The sequence below is a fragment of the Durio zibethinus genome, chromosome 4, assembly GCF_047325235.1.
Source record: "Durio zibethinus cultivar Kanyao isolate XHJ-2024 chromosome 4, ASM4732523v1, whole genome shotgun sequence".
Lineage (NCBI taxonomy): Eukaryota > Viridiplantae > Streptophyta > Magnoliopsida > Malvales > Malvaceae > Durio > Durio zibethinus.
The window spans coordinates 12,411,562-12,437,102 of record NC_143165.1 but is presented as its reverse complement, the minus strand read 5'-3'; the positions used below and the strand labels follow the sequence as shown (position 1 = coordinate 12,437,102).

Genomic DNA, 25,541 nt, shown 5'->3' with positions numbered 1-25,541 from the left:
GGTCATTTTATGTAATTCATATAATTATGATCAAAATCACAAGTACTATAGAATCGAACAACATCATTCTCCTTTCGAACAACATCATTATTTTTTTATTGAATATGCATAAGACACACCTATAGGCCAAAAAAGAAAGAGAGGGGGCCCAAATAAACAAATTAAAGTGAGTGACACAAAGATCCATGTTGACTTCCAGCAAAATGGACAGCCTATGTTTAAAAAAGCTATCAAGTTGGCTACTCATATCGGAGCCATCACCCATCGTACGATTTCCATTACGTATACCAATTGGCGACGAGTTCCTGATGATCTGAAGGATGATATATGGCATTTGATTATGGTATGTTTATTTAACTATTTTGTAAAATTTGTTAAATGATCATTTAATTAAAATTCAATGTGTTCATACTAATTGTGTTAAATTATTTAGGAACGGTTTGATGTCCCAATTGATTGTAAAACGATTGTGTTGCAATTTGCTAGGAAAGCATTCAGAGACTTTAAAAGTAGATTCACAACCCAATATATTTTATCACTGGCTGATTAAGGTGATGTATTAACTATTCCACCTACGTCATATGCAAATGTGATAAGTGTTGAAGATTGGATAAATTTTGTTCAATATCGACTTTCAGAAGATTTCTTAGTACATAAACCCTTTACCAAAAATATTGTTTATAAGTCTTTATGCAATATAGCTTTTGATCTTCATATGTGATTGATGTAATTTCTTTTTTTTTTATAGAAAATAAAAAAAAACCAACGGAACATTCGAGCCAAACAATAATATCACCATTGGACAGCGAGAAAGGGATATGCAAATGTGAAGTATAAGCTTATATGTATTCACACACTTATTTATACTCATTAATGAATATTTATGAACATTCATTTCATACATTTTGATTCTTATATTGTGATAATTTAATAGGAATCAGCAAGTTCTAGCATTGAAGTTTCTAGATGGGATGTCTAAAAACAAGGACATCTACGGAATGATGGATCCTTTATAGATAAAGCAACTGAAAAAATGGCAAAAAAGATTGTATGTATAACTACTTTTTTAATATAATGTATGATTGGCATTGTGGTTGTATGCATGACTGTGTATTAGCTTGTAGAGATTTATTGATATAGCCTATCTTATTATTATCTTTCATGATGATTATGCTACCAAAGTCAAATCTGGTGAACTAGCAACCTAGTATGGCAAAGATCCATTGTCTTTTGCATTAGGCATTAAAAAAAAGCTTGATCGGGTTCGTAGGGTTGGTAAATTTGTCTTGCCATCAAAGTTTTTTAACAATCAACCTAAAACCTTGTGAATGAGAAATGCACAATATGAAGCAATCATTGCGTAACAACAACAATGAATTGATGACCAGGAGCAATGTCTCAATGAGCAACAGTAAAGACTCGCTACTTTAAAGGCCATGTTGGCAACAATGCAGTATGACATGCTAGTAGGTTGGTATGATAGCATTGTCCACGTAGGACAAGCTTTCATTGCAAGTCAGAAAGCAAAACCAACCTCCACTACCACCCATAAAGTATGATTTTGTTTATAAATTTAATATTAATTTGTTTATTATATTTACTAATTTGATTTTAATACTTATATTTCATTAAATATTATAGTAGGATGTTGAGACTCATAATATAACCCTTGTTCAGGCTACCATGGATGAGTTATCAAATTATTCGATCGAGCATTTATATGAAGGAAACTTTATAACCATTAAGTCTGAGGAATGGTTATTTGATAAACCATCATTTTCTTTCATTGGTGCGGAGAAGGTTAAAAAATTTTGTGAATTGTATGAATTATCAACTATTGATATTGTTGCTTATATGAGGCTAGCTTCTAAATACAAATATGCACATTCAATATGTATTAATCTATCTTACAGTATAATACTGACTAGCAGTGTTGATTGTTATCGTGTAACTTCTTATATAGAGAGCTCAATGGGAGATAGTGGGCCAATAGATTTAGATTTGTTGACCCTAACTTCATTAGTGAGCAGAGTGGCACAATCACTTATTGTGCTAATCATGTGATTGATTGCATGAAAAGATTGGCTGATTATTATTTGCTCATGTATAATGCACAGTAAGTTATATTCCTACCTTAATTATTTCAATCTTACCCAAATCTGATTTGATGCATAATCTAAGTATATCATTGTTATTATTTTGTAGTCATCATTAGGTGCTTATTGTGATTGACACCAAATCCTTAATGGCACTTACTTAATTCAGTTAATCCAATGGCAATGCCTAACCCCGATATTCAAACATTTATAAAGATGTATTACACTTTATTATATTATATATCTTTTGTTTCTTCTTCATAAGTAATTTTATTTATGTATTAAGTAATTTTTTTCTTTTCAATTTAGGGTAATATTTGCATTCAATAAAAAAGCAAAGAAACTGAAATGGGTGTCATTACTAGTAAATGTGAAATTTATTCTTTTATGCTAAGTTTGTGTAGATAAATGTTTCTTAAACCCATTTAATGTAATTTTTAGGTACCTCATCAAACCTGTAGTACTGAAGGTGAATATTATGTCCTTCGTTTTATGCAAGAAATAGTTTTATATGATTTTATGACCACACCATTCAAGGTTAGTATAAATTTCATAAACTCATTATATCTTCAAAAAAATAAAAAGCTAAATTATGTTCTCATTTATTAACATTTACTTCTGATTTTTTTTAGTAGGAAAGTAAAGAAAGCTCCATGGTAGAGGAATTGGATGAAGTCTGTAAACAATGGTGCGAGTATGTATTATCATTTATCAATGTTGATAAACCTTGAGGTTAGACATTGTTGGTTGAATGTAAATATATGAGGAACAAATTGTTATAATGTTTTTAACATGCCATGTTGAATGGAAACTTTAAGTTTGTATGTTGGAGTATTCCTTTAATATTATTGGTATACTTAATATGAATATACTATGTGTACTTAATATATTATTGAGTACAATTATTTCAAAAAAATATATTAATATGGTAACGTTATCAATTTTAATTTCAGATGTGTGGTCAATTTATTGAAATACAATAATATTCATTATGTAAATTTCAAAATGTAATTCGTGGTATCACATATATAAATCAAATGTTTTTTGGGCATAAATAAACAACTGACTTCAAATGTTTTTTGGGCATAAACTTATAACTAACTTGATATATACAATATCAAAAAAGTTTTTTGATAGGATAAATGAATGTGTTTTTAGCAAGAAAATGACTTGAATCATCCTTAACAAAATGTTATTATAGGCATTTTTAATCAAAACTACCTTAAAAAATCCCACCTAAAAATATATTGTGTGGAATATTAAAGGTGTTTTAGGACAAAAACACCTTTAAGAATCCGTTCCAAATATTATGTATAGATTATTGAAGGCATTTTTGACAAAAACCACTTTCAATAATTTCCATTAAAAATTTATTGATTGGATTATTGAAAGCGTTTTCACCAAAAAATGCCATCAAGAATCCATCTCAATTTTTTCATGTGGATCATTAAGGGCGTATTTAGTAATAAAACGCCTTCAATAATCCCTAACAAAATGTTATTGAAGGTATTTTTTTTACCAAAATTACCTTCAATAATCCCACCTAAAATTTTATTGTGTGGAATATTAAAGGCATTTTGGGCAAAAAATGCTTTCAAGAATCCGTTCCAACTTTTTTGTATGGATTATTGAAGGCATTTTAAAAAAATTACCTTAAAAATACCAATTTAAAATTAATTGAATAGATTATTAAATGCATTTTTCTACTGGTAATGCCTTGAATAATTCCTAACAAAATGTTATTGAAGGCATTTTTGATAAAAATTGCCCTTATTAATCCAAACTAAAAATTTATTGATTGGATTATAGAAGGTGAATTCAACCAAAAACGCCTTTAAAAAGTGATTCCACATTTTTCTTATTGATTATTAAGGGTGTTTCTTTGCCAAAAAACCTTCGATATTCTCTCTGTCATAACGTCTAGATCCGGGGATCTATCGCTAGACATTGACTTAAGGGAGTCGCCACCAATCTTTTTTATCTAGGTGCGATTGGCCACCTAAAGAATCTGTCATTTCAGGGAACACCTAAGTTTAAGGGTCCCTAAAAGAATAGGTTCAAGTCTACAAACCAGAACAGGGTTCGGGAGTTCGGTTACATGTGAGGAAGGTTATAGCACCCTCACAACGCCCATCAAAAGATGGTACCAGCTAAAATTTGTGTTATCCAATGAGCCTTAAAATTTGACCGAGTAATTAATTATTAAAAATTATTCTCAATTGACTCTAATACTTTTAGCAGAAAATTGAGAAAATTCCCTCACCTCAAGAGTATGCAAGAAAAACTACTGTTTCATTTGCAGAGGCTCCGTCGTCGGATTAGTTAAAGAAAGATCAAAATCAAAATCAAAATAGAAAGGAAGGAAAGGATGGTTGTTCTTGTGTAGGGAAAATTGATACTTTCAACTTTTCCCCAAAAATATTTTTTTTTTGGAAACTTTGATTTTCAAGGAAAATTGATACTTTCAACTTTTTCTCAAAATCCCTTTTTTTGAAAATTTATTTCTAAGAAAAATTGATACTTTCAACTTTTCTCTAAAAATACTTTTTTGGAAATTTTGATTTTCAAGGAAAATTGATACTTTCAACTTTTCCCTAAAAATATTTTTTTTTTGGAAATTTTGATTTTTATTTAAAGAAAATAGAATAATAAATAAAAATAAAGAAAAATAAAAAATAAAGAAAAGTAAAACAAAAATAAAATAAAGATAAAAAGAATATTAAATAAACATAATCTAATAAATAAAAAATGAAAATAAAATAAACAAATGAATGAAAAAAAAAAAAAAAAACCTGGAGCGGCTCGGATCGCGGCTCGGCTCGGCTCGGCTCAAGGAAGAAAAAATGGCTTGGAGAAGCGGCTTGGGAGCTCGGCTTGGCTCGGAGGGGGGAAGGCACGCGCGGGTCAGGAAGCGGGTCGACGCTCGGGTCGGGTCGGATCTCGGCAAAACACGCGGATCCTCTGGGTTACTTAAGGCCAAAACGACGTCGTTTTGAGAGGGTATAAAAGGCACTTCCCTTTGTTTTTCGACAGAACGCTCCTCCCCTCTCTCTCTCTCTTCTTCTTTTTTTCTCTCCCTTCTCTCTAAAAGCTGAAGAACACCGGTGGAATTTTCGTCGAATTCTGGAAAATGTCGTCGGAATCTGGAAATTTCGTCGGAGGTTCACCGGAAGTTGGCCGAAAGATCACCGATTTCTGGGATTCTTCACCGAAAACTGGGTTGGTCGCCGAAAACTTCAAGGTTGGCCGAAATTTTCACCGAAAAATTCAAACTTCACCGAAAAATTCAACCGGAATCTGAAATTTTCCAGAAATTCCCAGAAAAAAAAATTTCGAAAAATTCCCAAAATTTTTTTTATGATTCATAGAACTTTCTTAAACCTTTTCTTAGCCTTCTATACTCTTCTCTACACCTTTTCCTCTCAAATCAGTAGCTCTGGCTCACTGTTTTCTTTTCTGTGTCTTGCAATCTGTTCCAGGAGTCCTTTATATGAGGATTGATCAGGAGTTTCTGATCAATCCCAATTCCTCTTTGGACGGGAATTCAATCTTTGAATCCAATCTGGACTCTCTTGATTGAATTCTCCTTTCAAGTGGGATTCTTCAACTTTCAATCCCAGCCCTCAAAAAAGAAAAGAAAAAAAATGATAATAATCAGATAAATAAAAAAATCAGATAAATGAATGAAATAAAATTAACAGATAATTAAAAAATAAAATAAAATAAATCCAAAAATATTACCAGAAAAAAAAATAAATTATAATATAATAATAAATATATGACCATATAAATAAATTACATATAAATATTAACAGAAAAAAAATAAATAAATAAAGATATACATAATAATAATAATAATAATAATAAAATACATAAAATACAAAAAAAAGAAAAAAAATACAAGGTAAAAAATTGAATTGGGCTATACCCATTTGGGCCAGGCCCAATTGATCTGGTTCTGGACCCAATTGGGTGTCTACACTCTCCAAAATTTTTTAAAACAATTGGTGATAGCATTTTTGCCCAGAAAATACCTAGAATAATCAATTACAAATAATCTCTGAAAAAATCTAGAAAAGGCTAAAGGGAGGGATCGAATCTACTACCTTATAGTTAACATCTATACAATCCTAAAATTTTAATATGATATTTATTGAAGGTATTTTTAACCAAAAACGCTTTCAATAAGTCTGTGAAATTTTTTGGTGGAATTATTAAAGGCATTTCTTGTAGAAAGCATCTTCAATAATCGCATACATTTTTTTTTAATGAGATTATTAAACACGTTGTCTACCAAAAATGCATTCAATAATTCTCTATCAATTTTTTTAATGAGATTATTCAAGTCGTTTTTTGCCAAAAATACCTTTAGTATTCACTCAAATTTTTAAGACATGATTATTCAAGGCATTTTAGTCGATAAATGCCACTAATATCAAGTTTTGAGTGACGTTTATAAGTAACAACACCGTTATTTGAATATTTAGTGACGTTTTGATAATAAACACTTTAAGTTTTATAAAAACACGAAAGCTAGCGGTGTTTATAAGTGAAACACCGCTACAAAATTGTCACTAATCTTCCATTTTCTTGTAGTGATTGTTCTGTAACTAAAAAATATAATATGATGACATAATATAAATATAATACAAAAAATAAAATGTCACAATTTAAAATTTTAATAATAAGTTTAACAAAATTAAAAATATATATTTTTATTTTTATGACAATACAAATTGTGACACATAATTTTTATATAAAATATGATATGAATATATAAATTTCAATATTTTATACAATACAAATACACAAATCGTTAAATCTATTAATCAAAATCCATCAATTCAATCCAAAAATTAAAAATTTTTAATAAGATAAGGCGTTTGAGTGATTTTAGTTGGATACAAAGAAAAAAAAATAGTTTTTACTAGGAGGGACAAATAAAAGTAGAGCTCTAAAATTTAAGCTATTCAATTTTAAAAATATCCATGGCCTGGTGGTTTGTTAAGACCAAATTTTCAATTTCGGATCAATTTAACTAGATGTGATGTCTTATTTAATTAATAAAAATATTATAAAAATAAAATTTTTAACATTTTTAACAATGTTGGACTTACTAAAGTTTAACTTAATTGCATCTTGAATAAAATTTTCAAAAGATCAATCAATTCTAAAGAAATAGGATAAGCAACGTCATGGATTGTATGTTGTAATTTTTTAATTGTAAAAACGAATTCAAAGGATTAATTTCATTCCTAATCATCATTGTATTTTCGTCCTGAATACATATTCCATATGGGGATAAGGCCGGGGGGCAAAAATTTCAAACATTGTAAAACATTTGGTTCATGGCCTCACCTTTTGAGTTTCAATTAAACCATGAAACACATATCTTTACCTTTTAATTTTTTTTATTCAAAATTTATAACTTCAAAAAATCAATATAAGAAATTAACTTTCAAAGTGCCAACAGTTGAAAAAGTGTATCAATTTCCATGGATTTTGTCTTTTCTTTCTTTTCTTTCCATGCTCTTATCCAACTCCAACATTCACTTTAAAAAAAAAATCATTTTGAATAATAGAAAATAAAATTTTTTTAATTTTTTTTTAGATTTAATAATTTATGTAGTTATATCATATCTTTTTTGTAATAAACATGTACAAAAAAATTATTTTGTTAAAATTTATATGGTAAACCAAACGTTAAGTATATATTTTTTATTTTTATCAAATTTATCTATTGTTTTTGTCAATTTTTAATCGTATCATTTAAAAAAAAAGAAAATTTCTTTTTTTTTTATCATTTTTATTTCATATTTTTACTCAAATCTAAAATGATCATATTTATTTTTTTTAAGATGAGAATAATTTATTTGCATTTATATAAGAATATTGGCAATCTTTATTCTTTTAAAGCTAACAATTACTAGATTTGTTTTACTTTATTTTTTTAAAAGACAAAGTTTTATTAATAAGAAAGGGATAATATATAATAAACACCTAAAAAACCCGAGGTAAGCCCATCAAGAGATCGAAGGAAAGATCAACAAGGCCCCAAAACAAAACAAAAAAAATCCAATAACCACATGACAACACAACCACAAAGACAGAATTACGAGGAAATTAACTACAGCTTCAAGCATTCAACCTGGAAACAGGTTGATAAGCAGAGAATATTCATTTGTTGACATATTTTATACTTATTTGTTACCCTTCCTTAAGATGCAGCTCTGATTTTTCTTTTCACTCTTTAATCAAATTGGGATTGGATCAATCAACAGGGAATTGATGGTAGTTTTTGCCTCTCCACCGCCTTGTGTATATGTGTCTTCGTCCTTATAAAAGAGATCAATAACCCTTGTGAGGTTGAGAATACGATTGAGAGCTGCCACTGGCACTACTGTTGGTTTCAAGAACTCTTCATTTATATCCATCCAAGCATCCTTGATTTGCTTTTTAAACTCATTGTATGCCACTTGCTCTGATAGCCCATATTGTTTCATGTAGCACTCGATGGCCGAGGGAATATGCCCTCTCTCTTGCTCGAACTATAAGCACAGATTTTTTGAATAAAAATTACAATAAGCAAAATTTTAAGGTAATCTTATAAAAAGAATTTTTTTTTCCGAAATTACAATGAAAATTGTCCTATTCACAACAAATAATTAAAAGAATTAATAAGTTTTTCCATTGGGTTTTTAACCAACTTTGCCATATACCAATATAGCTTTTTATTGCAAATTATCTTGATTTCAACTCTTTTGGTACTTGAGATTGTCAGAATTTGAATCATGATCACTAGAATTAAAAGTCCAACATTCTACAAACAAACCATATAATTGTTTGCTGATTTCATTTTTTTAATAATCGAACTAATTAATAATCATTACCTTGTGGCCAGTAATATCATCCATCAGCCTGAAGATAATTGTTGAAGCTCTAAGAATCTTTGGGTCATTAAATGCCCAAATGAAGGTCTCTTTTGTTATGGTATCTTCCATGCCAACAAAAGATGCAATTGTAAGCATCTGATAACCACAAGTAACTAATGCAATTGACATATACTCCTCTAGAGTTGGTGTGTGATTTTCATGGAGCCATTTGGCCTCAACATAATAGGCTTGACATTGTTGTTTCATCTAATGAACAAAAAAAAATCAGCAAACACATAAAATTCATATAGTTAATGATGATTGCAAAGTATAGTGTCCAAGAAAAAATATATATCATATATACCGCTTCTTTCACAAGTTGAACACGGTATAATTTTCCTTTCTCGGCCATCAAATCCTCCATTTCTTTATAAACATTTAGGAGTTCACTATAGCACAATTTCATGTAATCCGGAAGTTGATTGATGCAATTGATATCCCACCTACGAGTCATCCAAATCAAATGGTTGTGTCTATAATTCAGTCAAATTTTACTTCCAATAATTTGAAGTAAAGGTGGGTATGCTTTGAATAACCTGTGAATTGCTTTTGTAAAGATTTTAAGTTCTTCATGTGTGCCATATGCATCATACATATCATCCAAAATTGATGTCAAGGCTAAAACTTTTGTCATGAATGTTCTAGCAAAGCCGTAATGGGGTTCAAAGTACACTCCCACCACCCCCAAGTAACACTCCACCAATCTATCTCGTATAAAAGGAAAATTTTTTGCAACATCTAAGCCTTTCCACCACCTGAAATAAGATAACTAATTGATTAACACAACCATGGCATAAAATCAACGAAGGGAACACACCCAATGGTGTATTTAGGATTTTTTCGGGGTGTCCACTTATTGCAGTGAGTGTCTATGGATGCTGGGTATTAGCTAACTGTGACTGTGGTTGGGTATTGAGTAATAGCGGTGAGTATAGTAGTTAGGGAATTAAGAAAGATATGTTTAAGAAAAAATTTTGAGAGTGTCCGAGGAAAATTTGTCTAGGGAAAATTTTTTTCAAACTTTCCTATTTTCTAGACCTATTAATTTGCATCTTCCACTGAATGCATCCGCAAAAAAAAAAAAAAAAAAAAAACCATATAAAACTTGAGAACACCTTCAGATTTGATGTATTATAAAAAAAACAAAACAAATTATATTAGAAAATATATCGCACTATTAATTACCTGTATATCTCACTTATTTCCTTCTTGTGCAAATGTTGTACCATCTTAAAATCTAACTTTGCAAATTTCATTAAATTTTTGTCTTGGGTGCCATATCCTTCATATATGGAAATGTAGCTCCGAGCAACCAACCTTGGCAAGCTCTTGCGAAGGGGTCGGTTTAAAGCATTAGCAACCTGCTTTGAGAGAGGACAGTCTGCCATTGTTTCTACCAATTTTAGATGAGAGGTGGTGAAAGCAAGAGCTTCTTCAAGGATATTTTCTCCGTGCACTCGAAGGTTTGCAGCTTCATACAATTCTAGCAAGCCTTTCACATCACCAATCAAGGATTTCTTGAAGTTTGCTTTCTCGTCTTTCAACTTGTTGAATAAGTCTGCTCAATCACCACGTCAGCAAGTCAACAAACACATTAGTAAATTTGACCTACGAATTATAATGGAGTTAACGATTGAATGAGAATTATCAAATCAATTCAGTAAGAGAATTGCATTTTTATGAATTATACTAGAGAGATTAAATCTCAAATTTCGTTGAGTACAGTGATTGACAGCATAAATTGACCTTATAATTGAGATTTTTTCAGAGAAATTGATCCATTGAAGATTAAGGCATACCACAATGAACATTGAAGCCATGCTCTCTTAGCAATCGAAATCGAACAGATGTAGTGTAGAGATCATCATCACTCTCAATATCATTGCAATCAACATGATATATATTTTCTAAGGCATCCTCTATCTCTTTCTCAAAATGGTAAGCCACACCTAAACGTTGGACTGCATCTATTAGGTGCAATTTTTGGGATGGTTTATCTATAGTTGTGGCCAACATTCTCCTCACCTCTTGCTTCAATTCTTCATACTGTAGTTGAGTTTTAGCATCCATATCCTATTGAAGTGTGAAAACCTTTCAGTTAATTAATTTTAAAAACTTACTGTGTTACTAAAAAAATTGGGAATTGTTAAGCATTTAACTTAAACCAATCAATTATAGGTGATAAACATAAAAAGGGTAACACATACGAGTAATAAACAAAAAAAATAGAACAAAATATGGATTTTGATACCGTGTTAAGTGTTCAATGTAAAATCAATTAACTATTGATAAATGAGTCCAACTTGAATTTAAAATCACAAGAAATAAAAAATGTAGTGGGACAAGACCACTTTAATAGAAGTTCCTCAATACTATGCATAAAAATTAGAGAATAGAAGTAATAAGAGAAGAACGAAGAAGCAATAGAAATAAAAAAAAAATCAAAATTTTTGCCAATAGTATGACAAATTAAAAGGCAGCAAATAATATTAGTCGAACCTCACACAAATACATAAATTGAAAGAGGTTTTCTTACATACCATTTCAGAAGGAAAAGAGAGAAAAATGTCCCCCCAAAATTGAGGATTAAATTTGGCCAAATGGCGACTTTTGTTGGACATGTTATCACCATGAGTTGAAACAGGATTTGCATAAATTTGAGAAGACATTTCTTTAGGAGATTTTGTTTATAACCTTTTGATGTGCTATAGCTCTTAGAGTTTTGTATGATCCAAATGTATTTGAGTTACATGTATTTATAGGCTTTCAACTGATATCCATCAAGTCCAATACACACAATAGTGCTGTTGAATAGTATTGGCCCACATCAATCTTGAGTTTCACGTGACATTTTGTTCAATTTTGAGTTTTTTCATCTATTGCAAATTGATTTTAGATGAAATTCCTAATCTAAATGAGAAAGAGTGTTGAGTAGTATTATCTAATATCGATTAAATCTTAATTTTCTTGTAATTTTATATTTTAGTTAGATTTATTTTTATCTATTCACTATTATCAATTGATTTTAAATTAAATGATTGATTTTAATTATACCATTTTTAAAAAGGATAAGAACATGTTACTTCAACCTACCTATCCCTTAAGATCCTTCGGAAGGAATCTAATATTGAGCAAAGAGGATTTATTTTAATATGAGCAAAGAAGATTTAAATTCAAAGTTTAGCTTAATTGATTTATACAATATTTGTTAAAAGCTTAGCATATTGCACCAATAATTTAATTGCAAGTAATGCTTTTGCTTTTTTGTTATGTTAATTAGTATATTATATTATATTATATTATATTATATTATATTATAGACGGAAGTAGATTCGTGGATGGATATGATTTCTCTCTTTTGCTAGTATTTAGTGTTAAAATAATGAAATAATTCATGCTTTTCACATGCAATTATAACTTTTATTGATTTCTATTATTTTAGTACCCATTACAACTATTTACGGATTTAGAATCTTTGATTTTTTTTTTTATAGTCTCTTCGATTCTATTTTGTAGCAAGCAATTAACATATGGATATGAAAATCTTAAGAATTCATGTACCATAAAAATCTTAAGAATTTCTACACATGATTTTTACTTTTTTAAGGAAGGAATTAAATTTTGCTTTAATCACTTGAATCTCTTAATTCAATTTACTAATCCAACCAAATGAACATGAAAAGAAATGTCAATTTGAATTTACAGCTTAATCTAAATGGTTATCCACTTCCCTCAAATGGTGGATCAAGATTATTGCAAAGTTTGGGTTTAATTCTCGATACTTGTAATTTCCCTTTTCTTTGTATTTCTACTAGACTTTGATCTTCTTTATAAAAAATAGTGAATTTTAGAAGTCATGTGAGGCATATGTAAACAAGTATTGTAAGTATATAATTCTTGCTTTTGGTATCAAGATATCTTAGGCCTAGTTTAGCATTGATATTGAAAGTAGTTTTTGCGTTTAAAAGCTGTTTTTGAGAAAATCTCAATGTTAAACAAAAAAAAAAAAGGCTTTTTAGATTAAAAAGCCCAAATCAAAAAGTTACTTAAGAGGTGTTTTTGCGGTGAAAAATACTTTTGAGATATAAAATTACTATATTACCCTATATTTCTAATATTTTATTTGTTTATGTTTTTTTTTAAAATATTTCAGTTATTTACAACAGTTAATAATACTAAACATCTAAAATTTTTAACCATACTTTTCTTATCACACGTTAAGTTTAACAAACAATGTTAATCTAGTTTAACGAAGCACGAGTTTAAAATCTAGTTTAACAAATAATGTTAATCTCCTTCATAAAAACTCAAGACAAATATAGATTGTTTCAACCCCCGTATGAAACCGAAGAGAAGTTATTTTAATTAATCTTAATCTCCACCAAACAAATCTATTTGATTTTTCTTTTTTTTTATTTGTTCAGTTATATTTCTTTTAAAAATAATATTTTAAATGTAATTATATGTAAATTAATTGAATTAAATTTTAAATTCTCCAAATTTTGCACAAACTATGTGCAAGCAGACATATATACAATTAAGTCTTTCTTTTTGAAAAGATAGGGCATAGTTCTAACCTATGATATGATGACAAAAAAGTGGGTCGCTTAAGAAAGATTGATAGTAATAATAATAATTATTATTACAATATTTAATGAATATTTTATGTTAAAAAAATTTCTTCTTGACTATAACACAATTTTTTCATGAAAAATGTGGATGGTAGATAGACATTCAATTATTGGACTACGATTTTACTTCCTTGGACATCACTTCCATATTTTCTTCATAAACATCCTTACTCGAATTTCATTCTATTGAAAATGCAATACAATGGCTATGTCCAATGTCGAATATTCTGAAATTCAATGTAGATGGATCGAAAAGGGGTAAGCCTGGCACATCTGGATGTGGAGGTGCTTTAAGGGACTCCAAAAGTAACATTAGAAGACTTTTCTATGGTCCTCTTGGTATTCAGGATTCCAACATGGCAGGCTGTAAAAAAAAACATCAGAGTTGTTCAAAACTTCACAGTCGTACAAGAAAGAAGCTCTAATCATCGAATCAGATTCCATAGTGACAATATCTTGGATCTACAACAGAGGAAATAGACCATGGGGATTATGGAGTACACTGGATGAAATTAATAGTTTGAAGAAAAGTATTGGAATGGTGGGTTTTGTGCATGCCTTCAGGGAAGCAAACTCTTTTGCAGATGCATTAGTCAAATTGGGGGTTAATTCAAATGAGTTTTTCGTTGCTTGGTTGTAGTGTCTTTTTGTTAAAAACTTGGCTGAGTTATAGGGTCCAGGATGTGTCTTAGAGACTACTGGTAATTGCGTCAAAGATGGGAAGTGTGGGCATCACATCGTTAAAGGTCTCCAGCACTTCTAGCACCTCCAAAGGAGTGTCAGACTCGATTCCCTAGGTTTCTCATACTTTAGGGTAGCCAACAAGGTGTCTTCATTCTTGCTCACCACCTCAGTGAATTGAATGGTCGATAGCACTTTGGTCCCAATCTTGGACTCGTGCCTCAATGGTACAAGGCATTGGCATCGTTCATCCAGAATGCATGTACAGTTTGCAAAAAGCACAAGGAAGGCGTTAATCTGAATAAGGAAATCTAACCCAGTCACAAACTCATAATCATCCAAGGGGATTATCTCGATAGTTTCCTTACCCTTCCAGTCTCCAAGCTATAACTCCACTTTGTGTGCCACGTCAATGGCTAAAACCTCCTTAGAGTTGACTATATTGATGGTACTAGTTCCCTTGTGCACCTTCAAGCTGAGTTTTTGAGCTCCATCATTCAAATAAACAAATACGAGGCACCTGTGTCCACCAGTGCACTCACTTTCTTACCCGTAACCATCAGATCTACAAACATCAATCCTTTTAGCTTACGATTTTCCTTACCTTAGACAACATTGAGCACAATTAAGCCAATCTTTGTTGTTCCATTTTTTGCTTCTCATCTGACTTCTTATCTATGGTAGCTAGCTTATCCTTCTTTGGCCAGTCTCGTATCCTATGTGGCTCTCCACATAAGTAGCAAGAGATCGACTTTCGATCTTCCTTGGCCTTCCACTTCCCTACTAGTGGTTTGCCTTGGCCGTCCTTGTCCGAATGGTCTTGGTCTCTTTCTTTGGACTGTTGATCACGGTCTTTACCCCTGGATGGTCATTCCCAGTCCTCCTTATCCCTATCTTTCCCCTTGGGCTTGGTAGACTCTGACTTGTTCTACAGCTTTAACTCCACCAAAAACTTAGTAGTGGTCATGGCTTTTGCTAGTTCACGAACTCCCTCTTTTTGTAACTCGTGCTTCACCCACAGCTTGAACCCATCCATAAAGGCAAACAGACCCCTTGGTCTCACTCAAATATGAAATCTAAAACATCAATTTAGAGAACTTCTGGACATACTCCCTTATGTCCCCCTACTGAGTAAATCGACGAAACTTTGCTCGTGCCTCATCGTTCGTGTATTTTGGGTAAAACTGCTCTTTAAACTCTTTTTGGATCTCCTTTCAAGTTCCAATCAAGGCACCTTCATACTTGATATCATCACACCTGTGCCTTCATCACAATAAGGTAACATCAATAAGATACATTAAAGTGATGCTTACCTTAGTAGATCATCCTGTATGCCCGTAGCCCAAAAGTACTACTCTATCCCTCATAGGTAATTGTCTATTTCCTTAATCACCCTAGTCCTCTTGAACTCTTTAGGCTTGAGAATCTCCACATAGGTCTTAGACACTCCAGCAATCATGCCATTCCTAATGGCTATCTTGTAAGCAGCGAGCTCCCCCTTAAGCTCATCTATCTCCTTGCGCACGGTCTCCCCCTAGGCCTCCAGGACTTCATTTCACTAGGTGATCATGTCGATGACCTCATTCAGAGCAGCTAACAACTCACATTTGAGCTCCTCCTCTATGGAGTCTAATGCCTCAATGTGAGTCTCCACCTCATCAAGCTTTTCCTTCACATCGCCCACTATCACCTCCGCCTTGGACAACCTCCCATCCATGGTAGACCAGATGTCCTTCGAACTAGCTTTCTTCCTTCTTTCCACGGCCTTGCTCCTGGGTCTCTGGTTGTTGGCTAGCAACATCACTTTAGGATGCCATCTCCGTAACACTTTAGATGCAACCTGAACACAAACAAGTAAAACATGCTTTAATACCAATTGTCATGGGCTCTAGTCTTAAGCCTAATTCAGCACGGCCTTGAGCTAGGAAACGAACTCCTTAGCCTATGTTCAGCCTATTAAAGAAGCGTACGAGCAAGCAAAAATAAGGAAATGCAAAATACATAAGTTAAAAGAGAACACAACCGAATGTTGGAATATACTCTGTATATTACTGAAAATAAGTATTTGATGATGTACAAATGAGGGAGGGGTGGCCTCTTTTTATAGTCCCAGCATCGTATGACTACTTCTAAAATTGAAGGATTACATGATCCCTAAAAATAAGGGATTACACATTAATACACAGATTACATATAAGGGTCAACCAGATCCCACATTGAGTGTTGCTGATCCTGGGTGCTCCTGGAAGATTTTGGATCAGTCCAACTCTCCTGGGCCCATCAAGGTGCAATGCAGGCATGGCCTTGGTTGTGCGGGCAGGCTTAAGTGGTGTGCGGGAGGTCTGAACTCTTCTGCCAAGCTCATTGTGCAAACCCTCACAACTATCCCTGGTGCTCGAGCCTTGTTCGCTAATGCTCGAACCTGGGCACCTGGTGCACCCTCCCAGGGCATGACAAAATGACCAAGACATTTCTTCAGACATCATAGAAAAAAAGGAATAATTAACATATGTTTTTACAATTCAATTGTTGTTATACTGATATTGATGCTTACATTGTCAAGAACAGCTTCTAAGTCCGTCACAAATCTTTCAACTATGGGTATAACTTGACCAGACCGACTACAAGTGCACGTAGTTGAAGAAAACACAATGAATAGTTATCAATTCTTAGAAGATAATATTCTTTGAAGAGAAACTATAATAGGTAACTTAAAATATTAAAAGAACAGAAAGGATACAAAGTTATTTCAGTATTAATGCAAGCCACCTTCCCATTCCCACCTCACACATTTTTAGGAAGTTACGAAAGCAATATAAATACCTAATCAACGAAGTTCAATAGATATATGAAAAATATGGTTAGCTAATTGAAATAAATCAATACCAATCATAATGTCTTAGGGATATAATCTATGTTCTGCGTACTAGCACTTTAAAACAATTCATTTAGTTGACAAACAATATTAAATTATATTAGATTGAAGACATATATTCCTGCAATCCTGCCTTCTACTAAAAAGAAATCCAAGGAAATGTGAACAAATGTTATTTGTTATGTAATTTTATGATTCAAACATATGCCCTATATCCGTCATTACTCATGTTAAATCTTGGTATGAATTTCTCATTCTTAGAGTTAATTTGAAACAAATTGAATCTTCTCCAAACCAAACCAAATATTACAAGTAGTTTAGAGTAGATTTAACTGGTTACTATCTTTTTCTTTTTCTTTAATCCCCAATTTGAGGCAAGTATTTAACAATGAAGATTGAGATTAGCAGACAATTCAAACATGAGACACGGGTGACTAATGTACATATGAATGAAAGAGTAGAAGGATCAGCATTTATGATGTGCAAGTGCACGTATGATAAAATTGAAATGTACCCAGTAATTGCTTAACAACCAAGAGCAATAATCAAATAACATCAAAACAGAGAGAAAATTTATGCCAATAAGTATAATTTAGAAGCAAAGTAAAAAGATGGACATAATTGAAGGCATACCTTGAATGCTTATGTCGTTTTAAAATTATCTAAAAGAAGTAAATATGCCTCAGTGTTCTTGACTTCTTCAAAAGACTTTGTGCTAGCCAAAGTTCCTTTGCCACCTTCAAAAGTTTAGGCATAAAATCATTTATATATGAACAATAATAAAATATCTCTTAAAGAGTGCAGCAACAAGAGACAGGCTCCTAAGACAACGTGCATACAGATCATGTCAGTCACTATTAGTCGCTTGGTCGTTAATATCATGAAACACACCTCGATTTAGCATTTTAAATAAAACCATCTGAGTTCTCAGATCAATAACCTGTAAAACAGCATCATCAGGAGCTCAATCTTCCAAAAGAATAACCATTGATGTACACAACAATAAAGGTGTTTCACTTATAAAAATTCTATAGTCTTTACTTTATTTTTTAATAATCTCTTTGATTCTACTTTTTAGCGAGCAATTAACATATGGATATGAAAATCTTAAGAATTCATGTACCAAAAAAAATCTTAAGAATTCCTACACATGATTTTTACTTCTTTGAGCAAGGAATAACATTTGATTTAATCATTTGAATCTCTTAATTCAATTTACTAATCCAATCCAATTAACATGAATAAAAATGTCAATTTGAACTTATAGCTTAATTTAAATGGTCATCCACTTCCCTCAAATGGTTGATCAAGATTATCACAAAGTTGAAGTTTGATTCTCGATACGTGTAATTTTTGTTGTGAAAAAGTACTTTTGAGGTAGAAAATCACTATATTACCTTTTATTTCTAATATTATTATTTTATGTATATTTTTAGATATTTAAATTATTCACAATACTTTTTCACAACAATATTAAACATTTAAAATTTTTAATCATACTTTTTAAATGCACTTTTTTCAACTCAGATTTTTTCTAATCGTAGCAATAATACTAAACTCGGCCTCAATAAATAACGATGGTACCCTATTAATTTGAAAAATATGTAATTTAATAAATAATGCTACTCCCTTTCATAAAAATTCAAAACAGATATAAATTGTTTCAACCTTCATATTATACTGTAAAGAAGAAAGAATAATAGTAATAATAATAATTATTATTATTACAATATTGAAAGAATATTTTGTGTTAAAAAAGTGCTTTTTAATTACAACACAATTTTTTTCATGGAAAATGTGGATGGTACATAGACATTCAATTATAGGACTATTATTTTACTTCCTTCTATATTTTTTCATAAACATCCCTATTCTAATTTCATCCTATTGAAAATGCAATACAACTTACATTTTCTACTTGAAATTTCATTTAAAATAGGATTTTATCTAAACCTATATATGTTAGGAATTCAATCAGTGACAGATTAGATTTTTTTTAGAGTATCCACTTATAATATAAATAAAAATCCATCAACAGGTTTATTAATTTTATCAACGTCAAAGATAATAATGGAAAATTTTTAGGGTATCTAGTGAAAATTTTTCTAATTTTTTTTATTTTTTAAAATTTGAGATGTCCATTGAAAATATTTTAGAGTGTCCAGTGATTTTTTTTTTTATTTTTTTATTTTCAAATTCTGAGGTGTCCAAAGATGTCCTAATTGATAAGGTGGATCGCCACTGAATTCAACATGACAAAAGGAAACACTAGACAGCTTAGTCTCATGCCATGAACAACCATGCACGTTTGTTATTCCTTGCCGACTTTTTTTTTAGCCATTTTCCTGTAAAAGTTTAAAATTTGCAGGAAAGAGTCATATTTTAGGTTTAGCATAACCCCCTTCTAACAAATAATAATAATAAACAAGCACATTTGGAAAGAGAAAGATTTCTGTTTTCTATCAAATCTTCCTTCAAAGTCTCAAGAATGAGGCCAAAAAGAAAGCCAAATTTGATGGCCAATTCACTTGTCCTGGCCGCACTAATGTTTCAAAACTTTACTCAGACCAATCAATTAAGAAATTGATATAAGGTCTTGCTGAAAATAGTCTTTGTGTTTATCTACATGTAATGTTAAACAATAAAATAATTTAGCTTTTCAGCTCAAAATTTTAATTTTTCATCTCAAACAAAAAAAAAAATTCTTCAAAAAGTATTTTTGCAGTAAAAGGTACGTTTGAGATAAAAAATTATTTTATTATCTCTATATTTATAATATTTTATTATTTTATATATATAGGGTTCATTTAAAAAATATACCCCGTAATTAAGGCTGAAATGAAAATGAGTTTTGAAGTTTAAAACATGATAGTTAACTACCCTGTGATTTATTTTATTAATTTTTTATTCAAAAACATTATTTTTTTTTTATTTTTTCCTTCTTCTTCATCTGAATTCATACATTCACTCTAAAAATTCATTCTCTCTCTTACAAAACCAAACCCCTCCAACTTCTCTCTCTTACAAAACCAAACCCCTCCAACTTCTCTCTACCAGTTTTAACCTCAAGAACAAAAACCAAAAATCAATTAAAAACCACTATCTGCTTTGCCATTAATCATTAGCCTTGGTCTCCTTCCTCCTTTGTGTGGCATTGTTCCTCTATTTCCTTATCTGCCTAACACCCAACAAAAACTCAGTATCTGATAAAAGCTGCCGCTACTTTTTATCGCTATTTAAACATTCCAAGACACAGACCAAAATCTAAAACCTTTCAAATTGTCCCTACAATCGAAAACAATATTTTTTTATTCTATTTCAAAATACCAGAGGAAAGAGCCCCACAAAAAAAAACAAACTGAAAACTCTTATAATAAAAACTTTTTATTTTCTTTTCAATTTTTTCTGCGGCTGTTTTACTGCTAATTTGTGTGTCTATGATTGCTTGTTGATGAGTGATTGTTGATTTTGCATTGTCGAATGGGTCTTTTTTGGATTTGGTTAATTGCCGATTATGGGTTCATTGATTGCTGATCTATGTTAAGGCTTTGTTGGTGGATTTTTTGCTGTTTGTTTTGTGGATTTTAGCTTTGAATTGCTTGCTAGTTATTTTTTTTTGGGTTGTTGAATTCGAATGAATATTGACTGTTGACTTGCTTGAGATTACTCACTGCCCATATTTCTTCTCTTTTGGTTCTATGCATGTTTGCGTTTTGCCCTATTTGCTCAATTGTCAAGCTTGACTGAATCAAAAATATTGTTTATTGGGAATGGCCTTGACTGAGTTTTTGGATTTGCAAATCATTCTCTCTCTCTAAAACCAAATCAATTCTCTAAAATCAAATCAAGCTAAATCGTTAGAGAAAGAATTGGTTTGATTTTATAGAGACATAATGAATTTTTAGAAAGAAAATATGAATTGAGATTAAAAAGAAAGAAAAAAATAAAAAAAAAGAAAAAAGTAATAGAAAAAGTAACATTTTTTAATAAAAAATAATAAGACAAATCATAGAGTAGTTAAGTGTTACATTTTAAACTTCACAGATAGCACTTTTATGTCGAAGTTAATCACAAGGTATATTTATGAAGTTTACTCATATATATATATATATATATATATTTAAACATTTCAATTACTTGGCATTTTCTCACAACAATACTAAATATTTAAAATTTCCAATGACACTTTAAAAATACTTTTATCAATCCAAACCTTTTTTAACCACATTAATAATATTAAGTTAGTCCTAATTAGACTCGATAGGCCTCTAAATTCAACTATTACGACTCACCAAAGACTAATCAATAGATTTGACAATAAAAAATATGACACGGTGACACAATATGAATATAATACAAAGAAAGATATGAAGGTGACACAATTTGAAATTTTAGCAATAATGATATATGGGTTTAACAAAAATATATATATTTTATGTTTTTGTATCGATATAAATTGTGACACATAATTTTCGTGTAAAATGCAGTATAAATATATGAATTTCAATATTTTACAAAATACAAATATAAAAATCGCCAAATCTACTAATCAAAATGCATCAATTCAATCCAAATTTTGAAAATTTTGAATAAGATAAGGCATTTGATTGATTTTAGTTGGATAAAAAAAATAGTTTTTACTCGAAAAGAGAAGCAAAAGTAGAGCTCTAACATTTAGGCTATTCAATTTTTAAAATATCCGTAGCTTGGTGGTCTGTCAAGCCCGAATTTTTAATTTTAGGATCAGCTTAATTCAATGTGATATATTATTTAATTAATAAAAATATTAAAATATTAATATAAAAATAAAATTTTTACATATTTTTAACAATGTCGGACTTATTCAAGTTTAGATTAATTGCGTCTTAAATAAAATTTTCAAATGATCAATAAATTTTAAAGAAGTAAGATATGTAACGTCATGGATTATATGTTGAAATTTTTTAATTCTAAAAATAAGTTTAAAGGATTAATTTCATTCCTAATCATCATTATGTTTTCGTCCTAAATACATATTCTATATGGGACAAGGTCAGGGCATAAATTTCAAACATTGCAACATTTGGTTCATGGCCCACACCTTTTTAGCTTCAATTTAAGCATGATACACATCTTTGCCTTTAATTTGTTTATTCAAAATTTATAAATTTTAAAAGTCAATATAAAAAAATTAACTTTCAAAGTGCCAACAACAGTTGAAAAAGTGTATGAATTTACATGATTTTTGTCTTTTCTTGCTTTGCTTTTTATGCTCTTATCCAACTCCAGCATGCACCTTTAAAAAAAATCATTCTCAAGAATAGAAAATAAAAGAAAAAGAATAGATTTATATTTTTTAAATTTATCAATTCATAAACTCGTATAATTTCTGCTTTATATTAAACATATATAAAATATAAAAATTATTATGTCAAAATTTATATCGATACATCGATTACGAAATATATATTTTTTATTTTTATCAAATTCATATACGAGTTTTTTCAATTTTAAACCATATCATTTTTATCTTTTTGTTTCATTTTTATTTTTTGTCATTATGTCATGTCTAAAATTATTAGATCTATTTTTTTAAGATGAGAGTAATTTATTCGCATTATAAAAGAATATTGGCAAATTTTATTCTTTTAGCATGTGTTTGGTTCGCAAGATTATGATAGGATAAGATAAAATGATATTATGAAAATGATTAGATTAAATAATGACATCCTATCTTGTATTTAATTTATGCAAGATTAAGATATGATAATTTATTTATTGATTAAAATTATTCTTCCTTAAAGTTTATAAAATTTAAATTATTGATATAATTTTTAAAGGTATAATAAGATATGTAAGTTCAATCCAATGAATTAAAAATAACCCTCTTCAGTTTGGAAGGATTGAATCATCTTATACCAAGAGGATAACTAATACTCGTTGTAATCATATCCCTTTCTTTAGATACAAACTAAAAATAATATATGATGATTATCATCTTACCCTATCCATTAGCTTATGTACCAAACATGATCTTAGAGCCAATAGATACTAAATTTTGCTTCTTTTTTTTTTACTTTAATTTTTTCAAAGGCATAATGTTTTATTAATATGAGAGGGACAATACATAATAAACACCTAAAAACTCAAGCTAAGTCCATCAAGAGATTGACAAGAGGATCAACAAAACCCAAAACAAAACAAAAAAAAATTCCAAATGAATGAAACTTACCCCTTTTTTTTTTGTAATTTTCCAACTTGAATACATTTGGAGGTTTTGAAACACAACAATTTGATTATTTACTGCATTTCATTGAATAAAATGGAGTATTTGACTAGTAATAAATTTCTTTTATATTATTGGAAAGGAAATTAATATGTCTTGCAATTACTGCATTTTTATGAATAGAAATGCAATATTTTAAGTCATAAATTTTGAAAATTTTGTGGGCATATGTTATTTAGTCATAAATTTACAATTAACGCTTGTAAGACAATTAATTCTTGTAAGGCAATTATGATTGCTGATGTACATGGACATTAATATATATTTTGTAATTATTGTGTTTCTATTCATAAAAACAAGGTATCTAAGTCATAAATTTGAATTATTTGTGGGCATCTGTTATTTAGTCATAAATTTGCAATTAATATCTGTCTTGCAATTACTGCATTTCTATGAATAGAAATGCAATATTTGAGTCATAAATTTAAAATATTTGTGGGCATTTGTTGTTTAGTTATAAATTTGCAATTAACAGTTGTAAGACAATTAATACTTATAATATAATTATGATTGCTAATGGAATGGAAGGAAAAATTAATATTTGTCTTGCAATTATTGTGTTTCTATGAATAGAAATGTAGTATTTGAGTAATATTTTTAAACCTTTTTCCTACTCGAGTACTGCATTTTGAGTATTTGAAACGCAGTAATTATGGATTATTTTTTTGACAAATACGTTATATTTGTTATGTAATGAAGGACATTATAGTAAAAATACATGATTAAGTAATTTAACTTTTCTCCCAACCAAACATAGGAATCTAACAATCTCATGCCATGAAGAATCAATTTTTTCTAGGAATCCACACTTTTTCAGGGATCACACTTTTCTCCAAAATCTAAAATTCTGTGAACCAAACACCCTCTAAGGATTTAATGAAAATTGATCAATCTTATTCTACTATTGAAATCATGGTAATTAGCATGCGCTTTAAAAAATAATTCATTATAATAGAAATTGCATATAAGTTTCTACTTCTAGGTACATATACAAAAAGAATCAGGGATAATGTTAAGAATGATTTATGAATTATAGTGAAATGTTCAATGTGATACCAAAACTTTAAAAATCTCTAATATAGTACCTGAACTATGAATTTGTTAATTAATATGATATTCGGAGGGTTGTTTGTGTGCCACATTTCATCATTTAGAGCTAACCACATTAAGGGTAAGAACCATATTAGTTAACAAATTCATAGTTTAAGTACTTCATTAGAGATTTTTAAAATTCAAATACCACATCGAATATTTTACTATAATTCAAAGATCATTCATAACATTAAACCAAAGAATTAGTATTAGAGATTTAATGTCAAATTAATATAACTCATTGCTATCTAAATGTATTTACTTATTTAGATTTCCTTTTCAAAATAATTTTTGGCCCGATAGCACCTTCATTTAGTTAATGAAAATGATTCCTTTACTTTTTTTGTTTTGTCATTGATCCCTTTAAAACCTAAGTTTTTAGTGATAGCGTACTTTTTAAAACATACAAATATAAACAAGAGATAAAAAAATTTATTGTTTATTTGATTTAGTATATTAAAAATAATTTATTTTCCATTTATTGTTATTTTGCAAGTATTACTTTTTTAATAAATTAACATAAAAAATAGAATACAAAGAGTTATCATATTTATCTATATATATAATTAGATTTCGAATAATAAATATGCTCATTAATGATGTGTATATATATATATTATATTAAGTTGTTAATTCAATATTTATTCGAAGTCAAAAATAAAATGCGATAGCTTAGAATATTTATTTTTTCTTTTTTTACATTTTAGTAATTAATTATTTAAAAACAAATACTTAAAAAGAGAACAAAATATATAAATCAACTTTTCAAACTTTCATAATTTTCTACCACCAATACAAAATAAAATGATAGAAAAAAGATAATTTATAAAATATTATCATATTAGTTTCAATCTTTTCATAATCAATTTATATTTAAAAACTTTTCATATTCTACTAACAATTGAATTTAGAAAAAATGATAAAGATATGAAAAGTCATAAAAAATATTACACTAATTTTAACTGAGGG

The 25,541-nt window shown here is 29.7% G+C and overlaps 1 protein-coding gene across 2 annotated transcripts; it reads right to left on the bottom strand.

The window, feature by feature from the left end:
- Window positions 1-8,170: 8,170 nt before the first annotated feature.
- On the bottom strand, window positions 8,171-11,697 carry LOC111288053 ((+)-delta-cadinene synthase isozyme A-like). Of its 2 annotated transcripts, none has more exons than XM_022878804.2 (7): window positions 11,569-11,697; window positions 10,828-11,101; window positions 10,214-10,586; window positions 9,565-9,783; window positions 9,333-9,471; window positions 8,987-9,235; window positions 8,171-8,644 (listed from the first exon to the last, which is right to left on the bottom strand). In XM_022878804.2, exons 1-7 carry the CDS (start codon window positions 11,695-11,697, stop codon window positions 8,351-8,353), a joined length of 1,677 nt encoding a protein of 558 aa, XP_022734539.2. In that variant the 3' UTR covers window positions 8,171-8,350. The 2 variants fall into 2 exon arrangements, with proteins under 2 accessions (XP_022734539.2, XP_089615791.1); XM_089759665.1 differs by having other exon boundaries at window positions 10,214-10,589; window positions 10,831-11,101.
- Between the last annotated feature and the right edge of the window lie 13,844 nt (window positions 11,698-25,541).

Excerpts from the sequence above, each read along its gene's own strand:
- LOC111288053 (XM_022878804.2), bottom strand. The coding sequence starts at position 11,697 with ATGTCTTCTCAAATTTATGCAAATCCTGTTTCAACTCATGGTGATAAC. Across the intron at positions 11,102-11,568 it reads TCTCTTTTCCTTCTGAAATG|GATATGGATGCTAAAACTCA; the intron begins GTATGTAAGAAA and ends ACACTTCAATAG. Across the intron at positions 9,472-9,564 it reads TTTACAAAAGCAATTCACAG|GTGGGATATCAATTGCATCA; the intron begins GTTATTCAAAGC and ends GATGACTCGTAG.